The 17,391-nt window shown below is 33.4% G+C and overlaps 1 protein-coding gene across 1 annotated transcript; it reads right to left on the bottom strand.

Annotated features, from left to right (window-relative positions):
- Positions 1 to 11,139: 11,139 nt before the first annotated feature.
- LOC140445598 (uncharacterized) lies at positions 11,140 to 16,740 on the bottom strand. Its single transcript, XM_072537774.1, has 2 exons — positions 16,530 to 16,740; positions 11,140 to 16,467 (listed from the first exon to the last, which is right to left on the bottom strand). Exon 2 carries the CDS (start codon positions 14,878 to 14,880, stop codon positions 12,901 to 12,903), a length of 1,980 nt encoding a protein of 659 aa, XP_072393875.1. The 5' UTR covers positions 14,881 to 16,467; positions 16,530 to 16,740; the 3' UTR covers positions 11,140 to 12,900.
- Between the last annotated feature and the right edge of the window lie 651 nt (positions 16,741 to 17,391).

The following is a 17,391-nucleotide window of genomic DNA, read 5'->3' as shown; positions in this document are numbered from 1 at the left end:
AGATTGTTTTCGAGTTATATACAATTTAATGCTGAGAAAAAAACCCAAAATTACGATTTTCAAGGTTGAAAAACACAACTAAAAAATATTATTTTTGAAATCACTAAGTACCTAAATTCAAGTTCAAATCTTGTTCTGGTTTAAATTTATTAAAATCTATATAATAGCAATGTTAGATTTGTAAGATTCAAATATTTGAATGAGTAATGACTTTTCTAATTTAGTAGAAAGTAGGCAGATAGGAGAATAAATATTTGTAGGAGAATAGATATATGATAAAAATAGAGTTTCGTATAAACGAATAATGTTAATAGCCCAAAGATAGCACTTTTAGATTATAAGGTTTAAATCTTTTGTTTACAAAGAAATTGGACAAAGAATTAGAAAGTTTTGTGGTCAGGACAAGTATACAATAACTGAAGTAGTATTAGCTATATTGTCTCTAGAAACTTGAAAACAAACAAAACAAACAAAAGATCTTATTTATGTATTGTAGCGAGATTAAATAAAACGAGTGGTTCGAATTTATACAAATATATTTATTTATAAGTTTACAGTTCGGTACTCTCTTATCAACTAAAAACTACTTCTAACATTGTTACATATATATACCAAAAGTATTCTGTTCGAGAATATTCTGGCGTAGTCCCACCTCTTATTCGCCTAGGTGATCGGTTATTCTCTCTCGCACTCGATAGATCGCGAATCTTCTCGAAGAGTTTTAGAGATGCAACGCAACCGTTACCTGGGCCATGCCGAAAGCATGTTCGTAACAGTATGTATGATGTAAAGATCTTATTTATGTAAAATTTGGAAACACCAAACTGGATTGGACGAAAGGGATGTCATGGTATGTAGGATGTATGTCTGATTGGTGAAAAGGAGAAGGATAGATTGAAGTAAAGGAAGTCATGTTTTGCTTGGAAAAAGGAAGATTACTGTGATTTGAACGTCGAAAGAAGCAAGTTGTTTTTGTTCCAGATTTTACAGTGAAAATTAGCAGAGCTTCTGTCAAATAATAATTGTGAAAGGTTTTTTGTATCTGTGGAATGAGAATCTTAAGGATTGATAGCAGTGGACAACGAAACTACTTTCTGTAATAACCAAACAGGTGTATAATATATTTGATACTAGTCGATTAACTAAAAATCCTTTCGACTAGAAAGAAACTGGGTTCCTGTGAGATAGGAGTTTGTGGCGATAGTGTGTGCAAGAGACGTTGACAAGCAGAGGAGATAACAGACATGTGTAGAGCAACTGAGAGTACAAGCAGAAGGTGGGTAGATCACAGTCGTAAGAAGAAAAGAAGCCAGTAGAGAATTCTTGAAAATAAAAGGTTAATGTGCCATATAATCAACAAAGACTTTCAACCACGATTATAACTAATTAATTTGGTTGTTTAATATTTTATTCAGTGATTTCATTTCACAATAAATATAATCTTTTAATTCAGATATAAAAAAATTAAAAGAAGTAATATTTCGTAAAAGAAAATTCTTTGCCTAAAGAAGACACAGAGAAGAGATCTTTTATTTGAATAAACGTCCAAACAATTATTGATAATTTGTATAGGAATTTTAATGAATTTGTAATTTTAGTTACGGATACGGATTAGATATGATATAATGTTTTTGATTAATTGTAAAATTGCATGATTTTAATAACTTTTTTAATTCTGTTTTAATAATTTATTTAATAGTTTAGTATCACAAAATTATTTGGTTTAATTTATTTTCCTATTGTCCATCCTTTACTCAAAGGCAACTGCTTAAAGAATACTGTAAAGCCACTTATTATAATTAACGATAAAAGGAGCCCTGAGATCAAATTTTAATTAAAATAAATAAATAAATTTATTTGTTTTTGTAAAATTAAACCTAAGGCATATTAAATCAATTTAACATATATAAAGTATATATATATATATATATATATATATATATATATATATATACACTCGCGATCATAAAATCCGGGTCACCTTGAAAATCACCGATATTTCATTTTTAACGAGCTTTATCGTAAATAATAATAACACAAATACAAACTAATGCATGTTTCTGAGAATTGTTGCGGTTTCCTTTGTAACAAAGAATTCCAATAGTGCCGATTTCGCGGTAAAGTGCACACTTCCCAAAATGAACGCTACCTGTAACGCCGCTTGTTCTAAATGTCTCGTTTGTACTTCGACTTTCTGTTCAAATGTAACGGACAAACGTTTATTATTGCCACCATTAGTGTTTATTAGTGCCATTATTAGTGTTTATTTTTTGACAAAAATGCCTTTGACTGTTGTTGAAACGGCACAAATTGTTGCACTTGTGGAAGACGGTCACACTCAACGGCAAGTCGCAAGAACTGTTGGCGTAAGCCTTTCTACGGTTCAACGAGTGCTTCAACGCTTTCAGTAGGCAAGTTTGCTAACCAGGCGACCTGGCTCTGGACGAAGAAGAACGACCAAGGCACTAGATGACCGTTTCCTTGTGTTTCAGGCTTTACGAAACCGGACCTCAACTGCGGTTATGCATCAAAATCGTCTAGAGGAAGTACGAAATCGCAATTTTAGTGTTGCAACAGTCAGAAGAAGACTTCGTTCCTCTTGACTATCTTCTCGGGTAATGCTAGAGAACCGCCACTTCGCCGGGTGCCTCGAGTTGCACGACTAGCTTTTGCTCGATAATACGCGCATTGGGGAATTAAAGATTGTAGCAAAGTGTTATTCTCAGATGAATCCCATTTCTACCTAACTGGATCCGATGGACGTGTAAGAGTTTGGAGGAGAACCGTTGAACGATTTTCACAAGCTTGCATTGCTCCAAGAATGCCATTTTGTGGAGGCTCGGTCATGGCTTGGGGAGGTATATCTTCCGACTTCCACACAAAATTACCCTTCATCGAAAATGGGTCCCTAACTGCACGAAGGTACATTAAGGAGATTCCGGAAGAACATGTTATGCCCAACTTGGCAGGGCTTGGAGAAAACGCCGTTTTTATGCAGGACAACGTGCCACCGCACGTTGCCAGGATCAGTATGTAATACTTGGACGAAGTTGGAATTACGAGGGTACCCTGGCCAGCTAGGTCTCCGGACCTGAATACCATCGAACATCTCTGGGACGATTTGAAAAAACGTATTCAAACCCATATACCTTCTCCTAACAATGCACAGGAGCTTAAGGATCTGTTAGTGAGAGAGTGGAATAACATACCACAACATGTAATCCGGAGAAAAATTGAGAGTATGCCCTGTCGTCTGCAAGAGGTTATTAGAGCAAGGGGAGGCAATACACGATATTGGTCATTGAAATTTCACTGATTTTTTACCACGTTCTGTATTTTCCATTTTTTTTCGTATGTCTGTTTTATCAACAATTTGATTTGTTTTCTGTTTTTTTCAATAAAAACAATAAAAAACCTTTTTTTTTTCTTTCAAAACAAACATTGATGACAAATAAAAAATACATTAGCCAAAAAAAAGGTTATTACTGCACCAGAGGCAAAAATATTTAAGAAACTTGAAATTTTCAAGATGACCCGGATTTTATGATCGCGAGTGTATATATATATATATATATATATATAGAAAGAAAATATACATAGATATTCCTTATATTAATAAACTTTTAGTTTTATAGGATATCTAGGAAAGTGACCAATTAATTCAATATTTTGATAGGACAGAAACCTATTATAACTATAAATAAACAAAAGTATGGGCCTAGACCTATATAAACTCGACGCGTATGACCAGGCATAATAATAAAGGGTTAAGATAGTACCAGCTATAATGAATTTTAAGCAGATTCTAGATTTATTTCGTTTCGTTCTTAAAAAATGTAAAATGAGAATCAAAAAAGTATAGATGTGGAGATGTCAAGCTGCTTTGGAAATAACTTTTTATTTTAGAAACACTTGTAAGAAAGACCTTGCACTTATTTTACTGATAAAATCAATTGCGTTGAAACTGCTTTCGTTAGTGAGTAAATGAAAAAATAAACCCATTGGGTTTATAGATCTCTAGTCAAAATTAATTATTTTAGAAAAAATGAAAAATTATTCATTTCAGTTGGTATTAAAATAAATTAAAATAAATATTTTAGATATGATTAGCAATTAAAGTAGCTCAAGATAGCGAAGAGACGCAGGGGCAAATCTCGAAAAAGTGGGGAAAGTTTCATCTTTTCTGAATTAACTGAGCAGTTAGTTAGAGCTCACATATATTTGCGTTTTTAACTGTCAGATAAGCTTTATCATGTGATTTTGATCCTCTTTTAGTTTGAGCATTTATTCTGTAATTACTGAAACCTTTTCATAATAGCTGATGCTTCCTCGTTCGTTTTTAGTCAGTGCGGGCCGATGTTCATCGCGAGTTTTGTTTATTTGTTCCTTATAAATTCGTATCCTAGAATTTAGAGAATACATGGTAACCACCGATAGATCTCCGTATACCAGCGGAAGGTTAGGAAAACCTGGATATCACCTTAGCTTTGGGCTAAGACGAGATTCAGGAGTATTTAAGAATTAGAGTTGAGATAGGACTATAATCTATGCTCAGGAAAAAACGAATTATTGTCTCCTATTGATATGAGGAGAACTTCTTAATGAAACAGTGGAGTGATTGTTTTATCAAAAAAGCAAGGAGACACAACATATATAAAAAACTACCGTCCTATTAGTTTGCTTTCACACATATATAACCTTTTCATAAAAATTATCAAAAAATACTGGAGGCTAAGTTAGACATCTATCAACCTAGGGAACAAGCTGGATTTAGATCGGGATACAGCACTAACGGCCATTTGCTGGTGATAAAGAACCTGATAATAGAAGCCTGCAGAATACAACAAATCATCGTGAAATACGAGAAAGCATTCGACATCATAAGCCAGCGGAAAATATTAAAAGTATTGACGGAATGCCAAATAGATCATCGCTATTTTATTATCATAAGACTGTCTAAAGAAGAAACAAATAAATTGTATATACAGCGAGGAAACGACAAGAAGACATTGTCTCTCAAAAGCTATTCACGACGATTTTAGAACATACTTGTAAGAAGGCAGATCTAAACCAACATGGTATCAACATAAATAGAGAGAAGCTTAGTCATTTGACATTCGCAGATAACATCATCTTTATAGTCGATCGTATGGATAATTTAATATTAATTTTTAAAGGATTATATCCTTTCTTGGAGGTCGGACTAAAGATTAACATGAATAGACGCAAATAATGACTAATATGGTGCTAAATCGAAATATTACTGTTGATGGAAGGGATATTGTGCACACTGCATCGTATAAGTACTTAGGACATGACATTCGGTTGGGCAGAGATAACCAGACATATCGCATAGGATTAGCCTGGGCAGCGTTTGGTAAATTTAACTATTTATAAATAGGATCCACTTATTTGTCTCAAAAGGAAAATCTTTGACCAATGTGTATTACCTGTACTCACTTACGAAGCGGAAATATTAACTCTCACAAAAAAAAGGGTGAATAAGATTTGTGAGACTCAGAAGGCTAGGGAGCGCCAGATGTTGGGTGTCTCTTTGAGACACGTTGAGTTCCAAACGAAGAAATACGTCGTTACTAAAATGAAATTTGGCAGGACACGTCGCAAGATTATCAGACAGCCGATGGACAAAACATATTGTTGATTGAAGACCAAGACATGGAGCACTATGGAGCAGAGGCCATAGTGCCGCCCACAAATCACATGCACTGACGACTTGCAGCGTGTTAGCAATAGCTGGATGCAAGTCGCACAAAACAGACACAGATGGAAGGAACTGAGTGAGAAAGGTTCAGCAGTGGAAGCATACAGGTTGATGATTATGATGATGATTGAAATGATGATGTACATCATCCATAATTACTTCCTTGATTACTACTAATTCCTTGGTTACCAAGTGTTGTATCTGTATAATGTCTATACAAGTAGAAATACGTACATACTAAATTGCATTCGGTAAATAATATCACTTAGGGAATTTGTTAGAAATCGATAGGAGTGGTGACTTCTTTGCATTCAGGCCAAGATCAAATAAACATTGTCGAGTCAATTATGATGATGATGATAATAAAATATCAGGCCATCAAAATTTGCAAATCTAAGAATGCTTTCCACTGTCATATTAACTTCATTAAGAAGAATACTTCGGAACCATCGATAAATATGGATCCTTTGACCCTTCCAAAAGTTAGATTAACCAATAACTCGAACAGTCGATATCTTCTAACAAGATTAAGGGAACTGGATATCTTAAAAGCCAATAAACTACATCTTGTTTTTCTACTCGACCAACCTACTTCAGTATGTTACGAAGGATTCGCCAACACAAGCGTTTAACTCTTTTTGGCTTCCGAAGGACTTCCCACTAAGACTGAAAATCTACGAAAAATCCTTCTAGAATTTAACGATGCCCATGGAATTGGTCCAACTGAATTGGAAGCTGATCTTGCTGCTTTTAGGTCCTTTCTCACTTCGGAAAGAGTTATTCAGCTACAAAAATCAAGGGAAAGTCACCGAAACTACTATTCCGTTGCCTCTCCAAAACGAAATTTTTAAATAATATGACATGTTCTGTGAGACTAGAAACCTCAAATTATTATAGTGATGACAACTTTAGCATGGTTCTGATTAATATTCGTTGTATAAGATATAAAACAGATGAATTATTTTTGTTTCTAGAAGAATTAGGATTTCCCCCGATAGTTGCGGTTACCGAGCACTGGCTTGAAGTTAACCAGCTTTTTTTTTGTAAAAAAATATACCATAATTGCTAGGTATGATCGCCCAAGTTCAGCTCATGGTGGCACCCTAATTCTTTCTACAAATACTCTTTTTTGAGTTTTCTTTGGTTTATAACAAGAATCTTAATCTATACATTCTTTGCTTTTATAGAGTCACCTGATTCTTCCATGGAACTATTTTTTTAGAACCTGTTAAATTTGTTAGACGACCTGCCCAATAAAAGCAGAAAGATTGTATGCGGTGACCTGAATATTAATTACACTGTTGCTTGTGCTACCCAATTATCCTGGGTCAATATATTCGAAACATATGGTTTCATAATGCACGTTAATTCTCCTACAAGAATTAATAAAACAACATCTACCATAATTGATAATATTGTCTCAGATTTCTCTCCCCTTGATGTACGTTCTACAATTATTAATGCAGTACTCTCTGACCATAAAGCAGTGTATACCAAGTTTAACACTCTTAACAAACAATCCTCGAAAACCCAACGTTTAGGTAGGATATTTTCCGCTCAGAACTTTCGTAAATTCCAAAATTTGTGCTTGACTTCTAGGTGGCACTTTCCCTCTGTGGACGTGAAATATAATTTCAGTGATTTTTTAGATAAGCTTGTCTGGGATAAGCCCTATCACGGGATTTTAACTATTCCCTCTTTATATATTCTAGAAACTGTTTGCATAATTCGTAAACACCTACATGTTTTTCCAGCAAGACCTACTCATGACTACTCCACCAGAATTTCAAGCTTTGATGTGTATTTACCGATCCCGTCCACTGAGTTAGCAAAGAAATCTATATTATATTCGGCAAAAAAATTATATAACCATCTCCCTTTGCAACTTAAATCTACAACTTTTTTCCTTAAGTTCCGTAAATTGACAAAAGCCTATCTCTCTGAAAGACCATATTATTCAGTGGAAGAGTTTCTTAACGAATAACTAAGAAATTACAGTAGGTTTAGGTACATGCAACAAACTATTTTTATATATATTTGGGTATCACATGCAGCAGCTTAAACTTATTCGTAAACTAGTTCTTTTATGCAATTTGCAATTTAGTGAAATTTTGCAATGGATTATAATATATCTTTTATTTTGTGATATTGATGATTTATGTAATTTTAGTAAATTTTAATTGTTATTGTTATTTTTTTGACGTTTTGTAAGCTTTGTCCATAAAATTGCACAATTTTCAATAACAATAAAGCATATTTCTATTCTATTCTATTCTATTCTAATAGCATCATAAATATTCATATAGTTTACGATAAAACTAAGTAAGCAACTAATATTTGTACTGCAATAAAAGACGAGATTAATAAATTTAAAATATTTTTTGGTAAAAATAAGCTAATATATTCAGTATTCGTCTCAGGACTAACTGATTTCCCATGTGACAAAACTGTTAATAAAAACCAGATGAAACAACCTTTTAGTAGACATATTTTTCGTCGTAATAAATGTTAAATATATTCGAGTAATTTTTTATTTTTAATATTAGATACAAAACAATTCTAAAAAATGTATAAGTCTGTCTATTTATTATTTGTTCTTCATTAAGTAATGATAAATATTCTCCATTTTAGTTTAACGACGTAAGTTGGTTTTCTTGACAATAAAATACAACATGCCATACGTATATGTCAAATTAATTATCTTCTCTTTGTAGAAGACTTTTTAAACGTTTATTATATAATACATCGAAATACCATTATTTTTTTAGTAATTATAAATATTGTATTCAATAAGTTAGATTGGTAGAGTTAATACTTTTTAGCCCTTAAGTGGGCGCATGGGACAATAAGGAAAGAAGTTAATCATCAGATGATGTAAATCGGTTGATATTTTCAACAATTTGTTTTGTGATTATAATTTATAAATATAAGAGATGTTTAAGCTTAAACTGTGTAAACACTGGATTACGTTAGGGAAATCGGCAGTCCCTATTGTTATTTAACTTCCTCTTCTGCTTCCGCTTTATATGCAATTTTGCTTCTTCATTGGCGGATTAATACGTCTATGGAAGATTGTCACTCCATCTTTTGCGCGGTCGTCCGATACTTGTGCTTATGTGGTTATTCCATTATTATTTTCTATTTTGTGTCCATTCATTTATACACTATACATAACGTTTGGTTGTGTTGGATCTTGTTTCTGAAACATATGTCATTATTGGTCTTATACTGACTTTATAAATTCTTGATTTCATTTCAGCGTTAATGTGTCTGTTTCGCCATATAGTGTTATGAAGGCATCCTGCCGGTCTATTTGCTTTTTGTACTTGCTCTTTTACTTATTTGTCCAGGTCTCCATAGCTAGACAGTATAATTCCCAGGTACTTTATTTCCATTACTTGTTCAATACTGATGCCATCAATTTCTATTTTACATCTGGTTGGTTCTTTGCTGGCCACTATTGATTTAGTTTTCTGAGATGAGATTATCATATTAAATTCTTTTGCTCTTATGTTAAATCTGTGGACCAATCTTTGTAGACTATCTTCATCTTGGGCTATTAATATTGCGTCGTCTGCGTAACAGAGTATTTTTATTTCTTTGTTTCCCATTCTGTATCCTCTTCCTTTGTTTACGCTTTTGATGATTTTATCCATGATCAAATTAAAGAGCATGGGGCTCAATGAATCCCATTATCTTATTCCTGCCTATTTCTATAGGTTGTAACACTGCCGTATTACAATAATATATACAAGGCCTGAATCGCTCACTGTCGGAAGAGAATTGGGCGGGGTTTTCATAAACATATACAAACTATATCGTATTTTAAATCCAAGCACAATTAGATAATATGAAGTTATAATTTATTATTGGACGCCACCCCTGGTTTATCCTCGAAGGGGAAGAGAAAAAAAATTAAGATTTATTGAAAGTTTACAAGAAAACTATTCTTTATTATTTCTTAGTAATGAACAAAAAGAAAACATTAAAAGTTACGTCATCCCAAAGGGATTCCAAAATATTATTTTATGTTAACATTATCATAAACAAAAAATCTTTGTATCGTATTAAATTAAGAATTGGTTATAAAGAAAATGAATGTATATATATATATATATATATATTAACCCCAAATTTCGAAATTTGTTTACATTGAAAATAATATAGTTATTTATCAACTAGCAACAATGAAGAAAATAAACCTTTAAATTAAATTAGAACACTTCACTATATTTTCATTTTTTTTTGAGTTCATAATCATTTCTGTTGTCTTGAAAGTAGGTATAATAAAAATTGGTACAACCTTAATCTGCTCTGTTTCTCTTCTTGTTTAATAAGTCACCAAATAAACCATTGATTCAGCTACGTACTATATAAAATCACCACCATCCTAGATAAGAGGGGTTAGGGATTCCAAAAAAAAATACTGCTACTGGGCCATGATCTGGAATAACTCCATAGCAATACTATCTTGCGACGAGTATTAGAAATATAATAGCAGCATTATAGCCTCTCCAATAAGGGTCTAAAAAAATAATATATCTATCTGAACTGAAATATGGACAAGAAAAGGATTTATTAACTCACCTCTGAATTGAGACCCACTTTGGAAACACGTCTTAACGGTTGGACGGTCTTAACAGAAAAGAGCGAAGCGCTGTCATGGCGCCTGAATCTGGAAATTGGGCGTGAGTGACAAGTTGAAAAATATGCTCATCTACCGGATATATTTGGGAATTACAGAAGAATCCTTGAGTCGGCTACAGGTAGGTACTTGACAGATAGATGGGGCTATTAGTTTTATTACAAAAAAAATATAATCGAAATATATAATGAGTTTCTTTTAAATCTTTTGAAACGGTTACACAGCCCTCCCCACGATTTCAACTGGGTACCAGCGTGGAATCGGACTAGGCATGGTGGCACACCATACTAACCTTTTCAAAAGTGGAAATAGATATACGGAGAGGTAAGACAAACAGAATGGACAAATGTAGCTACAATCTGGACTCACAGAATCCTTCTTTCACAACTCACGTGGGAACAATTCAAAGATTTCAGAACAAAGCGAAACAGAACGCATAGAATATTTATGACTCAACTATAAAAATGTAAACAAAAAAAAATTGCATTCTCACTCTCAAAATTCATAGGGTATTTCACCTATAACCAATATCATGAACAAAGCGGAATAAAACAAAACATATCTACAAATCATTATTTGAGACCAAATGCTCGCATTCAATCGAAACAATATAATTAAGATATTATTATTTGAAATTTCATAAGTAATATAAAGCAAAACATACTAGTGTTGTCACCAAGATACAAAACAGATAATTTACTGCGTAGTCGTTATGAGACCTAACACAATAAAACATAAAAAAAAATATTGTTATCGTTTATTCGGAAGCGTAGAGTCTTTCATCTATGACTTAATCCACGAATAACATAAGAATAATAATACAATCGTATCATTAACGCAATAAGATACAAAATACAAATGTGTCATCGTTTGTTCGGAAGCATAGAGTCTTTCATCTATGACTTAATCCACGAATAACATAAGGTAATAACGCAGCGCGTCATTATAGACACATTTAGAAATACACAAATAAAAGGAAAGAGTTACTAATAGTTCAAAATTGGGTACATTAAAGTTCTACAAAGACAGGCCTTAATAAGTTCACTGGGAGAGGTAGACATCAGAATTTCTGTAAGACACATCTATATTTAGAAACAAAAAAAGGCTGATGTTTAGTTATTAGTATGACAACTAGAATTTGTGATAACTAACGTGTATCATCCGCCTATAATAGGGACAACATTGGTAGGTCAACTTCGGGTAGGGTCAACTTCGGGTAGGGTCTAAATAATTCTAGATTACATAACTAAACAAGTAGTGGAGAACTAAAAAAGTTTCCTGACGCGGGAGGCTGTTATTCTAGATTTATTACTGAAATAAAATTATGAATGGCTTATCATTCCGACGAGTCAACTAGCGGGAATCCGCTTACTTCATCCCTAGCCTTCCTCAGTGTCTGGCCATTCAGAATATAGGATGTTAGACAGCAATAATCTTTTCAAACATTATTTTGGAGGGTTTCGAATAGAGAGTCGAAATTCGAAGGTCCTCACACTAAGAGTAAAACTTAGGCAAATGAACAGATACTATAATGAACTATCATTGGTAACTAGACAGAGGAATCTTGATATCTTTGGTATAGATACCAAAAAAATTACTTGGATTTATAAATCCGTAAAATAAGATAAATTGAATTTTGTATCCACTTGAAGACAACTAAAGGTATGTACAATTTATTGTAATATAAACTAACATAAGCATAAAAATATCACATTCTACCAAGGCATTCTAAAAATAAAATGAGATTAAATTTTGCAAACACCCTTAAAATCAATATAGGTTCTTGGTCGGGGTAGCACAAACTCAATATCTCGATCAATACAAACTAGAGAGAGAATAATACCGAAGTAGAATAAGATAAGATAAAAATAAAATTTATGTCGAAAAGAAATACGACATATATACATATATATATATAGACATATTGAACACAATAAATGATCAATATTATAATAATAAAAAGTAAAACAGTTCAACGAACTGGGGTGCGAGCCAAACTGAGTTGCTCTGGAGATCGACGTGCGGAGTCTCCTACACTACTTCCAGAGGCTCGTCTCTTTGCGACAACATCTGAGATACACAAAATTATTAATTGGAATAGGGATAGGTCCACTAATCCACTTGACTATAGCAGGATGCTCCCTGACTAATAGTCAACACCACCGACATAAAACAAGGGTTGTCGAGACAGCTCAAAAAAAAATTGAAACGTGTCAACTTCCTGAAGGGAAAGAAGCACTAAGGGACAGATTTGCCGAAGCAAAGTGGTATTCAATGTACTAAGTACTAGGGTATCAGTGCTGTACTGACCCCACGCCAAAAAAATTTGGAAAGGAAACGAATCCTCTCCAGGATAAAGTTCGCGTTAGCGCAACTCTTCCTGTACACGGGCCACGGAGGGGTTGAATAGTCGCTGGAGAAGGTAGCAAAGATTAAGTACACAAAGGCGTAAAGGGAATCAACTAAAAAATTAAAAATTAAGAATGGACTGAACATTTTAGAAGAAAGGTATTAAAATTTTAAGAAAACCGATTTATTCGGTTTCAGACAAATCTGAATTATCCGACGAAATACTGACAGGTTGATAAGCTTTTAGGTCTTTTATATGCCAATTTCCGGCATTTGATCCATCTGGATTTCTAAGAACATATACTAAAGGAGATAACTTCTTAATAACCGTACACAAAATATATTTAGGAGCCAATTTTGCCATAAAATGTTTTGGAGCGCTAGATAGGACCATGTTTTTCCTCCAAACTTGGTCACCGACGTTAAACTGTACGTCGCGTTTACGCAAATTATAAGTTTTGGCATTTCGCTCATATGCACGAGATAAATTCCTACGCACTACTGAAAAAACTTCAGTTAAACCTTTGACTTCCGAGGCATAACTATTACGATCACCCGGTAGGATTTCAATATCAGCAGGATCATTGGGTACTTGACCATAATAATTTCCAGATAACGGTACATGTCTAGCAAAATTCAGAAATGCAGGAGTATATTGAGTTACTTCATGTTTAGCGGTATTAATGGCTTGACGAATTTCATGAATATGTTTATCCCAATCACGATGGTTATCAATATAACTTCGAATCGCGGTACCAATAGTACGATTATTTCGTTCGACAAAATTTACCTGTGGTGAATAAACAGCAGAAAACCAGATTTTTTGGACATCATATCTTTTACAAAGATCCTTCATGATATTACAATTTAAATTTGAAGCGTTATCACACATGAGATGTTGGGGAACTCCAAACATTAGAAACACTTGTTCTTCCAAAAACTTACATATGTTAGAGGCAGTAGCCTTGCGCAGAGGATGTAACAATGTATATTTCGAAAACCAGTCAGCACAAACTAAGAGCCACGTAAAACCATTTTTACTTCTAGTCAAAGGGCCTATCAAATCGACAGCGATAATTTGCCACGGATACTCAGCTTTTTTCTCCTTACCCATTTTTCCCATTTGTGCGGTATTGGGTGCTTTTTGTGCTCCACATATTTTACAAGCACGAACATAACTAACGACGTCTTCTCGCATCTTCGGCCAGTAATAGCGTTCTTGAATTCGAGCAAGAGTTTTGTAAACACCCGGATGTGCACAAGTAGCTGGATCATGACATGACTTGATGACTCCTTCACGTTGAGGTTTAGGCACAAGAATCTTCTCTAAAGGTTGAGTTGTCAGACGTTTAGCTAGAGCCATAATCTGAGCTTGAAATAAAGCGAAAGGTTCGCTTTTCTTTTGTTTTCGAGATTTAATTTGGTTCCATAAATCTTCATCATAATCGTGAGGGAGAAAAGTAGCTTTTAGAAGACAAATAATATCGTTCCATGAGGAAACGGTACCACGAATACTTCTGAACCACACTGCAGCACTACCAGAAAATAGTTCAACAGCCGACCGAAAAAGGATAGTATGATCAATATTGCGAGATTCAGCCAAGTCTCTTACTTTTTCAAGAAATGGGAAAACACTCTTTGCATCACCATTAAATTTTACGTTCCAGTCAGCTAAATTAATTGGATGAGATACTTGGACAATTGGAGCTGGAATATTAACGACGGGCTGTGGAGAAACGACATTTGAAGAAGTGGATGGTTGACCAGAAATAATTTTATCATCTAATTCTCCTTCCAACAATAAACAATTTGCAGACGCCTCATTTTTATATTCGATTTCCTCATCAAACTCGACCGGTAATCTGGATATTCTAAGAGATAAATGGGAGAGATGAGCTTTTGCCCTACGATAGACTGAGTCGCTTATATCACCTTCAAACTCATCAATCAAAACACGAATATCAGATGATGCTAGGTCAATTTGAATTCTTTCTTCTTCAAAATTTAACCTATTTTCGTCCAAATTAATAACAGCATTTTTATTAAGCAATTTGCGAAGCATTGTCTTCTTCTCACTAATGCTTTTCTTCGTTTTCACACCTCTTATAAACAATTCATAATCAACCTCACTATTTTTTAGGTATTGTACTACAGAAGACTCCATTTTAAAAAAATTCGTCAAAAGCAAAACAAAAGAAAATATTAGATTGTCACCGTTATTTACTGTAATCAAAATTATTTATCAAAAAAAATATTTAAATAATATTTTATATCACCCTGTACATAGATATAATTCGCAGTTGTTTGCTACAAATTAAACCATAAATAGAATTTGCTTAATTGATTTTTCAAATAACAAGAGCCTTTCGTTTATTTAAAATAAACACAATAAAATAAACACATTGAGGAATATAATTATTATGGTTCTTATAAACAAAATAAAAGACTGAACTGCAAAGAAAATGAATTGAGGACTAGAATATAAAATGCTTGAACATATTAGCCGGAATAAATTCAAGGTTTCAATCCATACCAAACACTTATAAAGAAATAAACAAAGTTCATTTTTCACTTATGGAATGTTTACATAGACGGACTGGGAATAAACAGACGATTATCTTACCATTCAAAATACGACCATTAAAATGCACACGTAATAAACATTCCAAATACGTATTATGTATTTCACAAAATTAAAAATACGACGAGAATATTTCTACGCAATTTTACGAAGATTAAAAACGAATACATATAAATACTTTGCAAAAAATTCTAAAATAGTAGCAGTGTTGATTTAATGAAAAATTGGATAAAACAAATACACAATTTAACCAAAAAAATGGTTCAAAACATACAGACTTAATTAACCACATATACAGGGGGGTACAAAACAACTAATAATATTGAAAAAAACTCTGAAGATACACGCTCCACGATTGGCGCGCCATTTTTGTAACACTGCCGTATTACAATAATATATACAAGGCCTGAATCGCTCACTGTCGGAAGAGAATTGGGCGGGGTTTTCATAAACATATACAAACTATATCGTATTTTAAATCCAAGCACAATTAGATAATATGAAGTTATAATTTATTATTGGACGCCACCCCTGGTTTATCCTCGAAGGGGAAGAGAAAAAAAATTAAGATTTATTGAAAGTTTACAAGAAAACTATTCTTTATTATTTCTTAGTAATGAACAAAAAGAAAACATTAAAAGTTACGTCATCCCAAAGGGATTCCAAAATATTATTTTATGTTAACATTATCATAAACAAAAAATCTTTGTATCGTATTAAATTAAGAATTGGTTATAAAGAAAATGAATGTATATATATATATATATATTAACCCCAAATTTCGAAATTTGTTTACATTGAAAATAATATAGTTATTTATCAACTAGCAACAATGAAGAAAATAAACCTTTAAATTAAATTAGAACACTTCACTATATTTTCATTTTTTTTTGAGTTCATAATCATTTCTGTTGTCTTGAAAGTAGGTATAATAAAAATTGGTACAACCTTAATCTGCTCTGTTTCTCTTCTTGTTTAATAAGTCACCAAATAAACCATTGATTCAGCTACGTACTATATAAAATCACCACCATCCTAGATAAGAGGGGTTAGGGATTCCAAAAAAAAATACTGCTACTGGGCCATGATCTGGAATAACTCCATAGCAATACTATCTTGCGACGAGTATTAGAAATATAATAGCAGCATTATAGCCTCTCCAATAAGGGTCTAAAAAAATAATATATCTATCTGAACTGAAATATGGACAAGAAAAGGATTTATTAACTCACCTCTGAATTGAGACCCACTTTGGAAACACGTCTTAACGGTTGGACGGTCTTAACAGAAAAGAGCGAAGCGCTGTCATGGCGCCTGAATCTGGAAATTGGGCGTGAGTGACAAGTTGAAAAATATGCTCATCTACCGGATATATTTGGGAATTACAGAAGAATCCTTGAGTCGGCTACAGGTAGGTACTTGACAGATAGATGGGGCTATTAGTTTTATTACAAAAAAAATATAATCGAAATATATAATGAGTTTCTTTTAAATCTTTTGAAACGGTTACAAGGTTCTGTAAGTTGTCCATCTATTTTCTTCCATTATATTGTTTGGGTAGATATTTTCGATCTTCTTCTTCTTCTTTAGATGCAAATCCACTAATGGATGTTAGCGATCACATTTTCCATTAATTCTCTATTTCTTGCAATATGTATCAGAGATTGTATGTCGTTAATCCCTGTCCATTGCCTTATGTTTCGGAGCCAGGACATTTTCTTGCGTCCCATTCCTCTCTTGTCTTCAATTTTACCCTCGATTATAAGTTGGAGGAACTGGTATTTTTCATTTCGCATGATGTGACCTAGATACGCCGTTTTCCTTTTCTTGATGGTTTCGAAAAGTTGGCGTTCTTGGTTTATTCTTTTAAGGACATCTATATTTGTGATTTTCGCTGTCCATGGTATTTTTAGGATACGGCGATAGAGCCACATTTCGAAAGCTTCTAATCTGTTTATATCCCTCGTTTTGAGTGTCCAGCCCTCTACGCCATATAGCAGCACTGACCACACGTAGCACTTAGTAAACCTTAGTCTCAGTTGAAGATCGAACTCTGAACAAGTCAGTACCTTCTTGAATTTTAGTTATATTTTC

This window comes from Diabrotica undecimpunctata, chromosome 7, assembly GCF_040954645.1.
Source record: "Diabrotica undecimpunctata isolate CICGRU chromosome 7, icDiaUnde3, whole genome shotgun sequence".
Lineage (NCBI taxonomy): Eukaryota > Metazoa > Arthropoda > Insecta > Coleoptera > Chrysomelidae > Diabrotica > Diabrotica undecimpunctata.
This window is presented reverse-complemented; position numbering and strand designations above follow the sequence as displayed.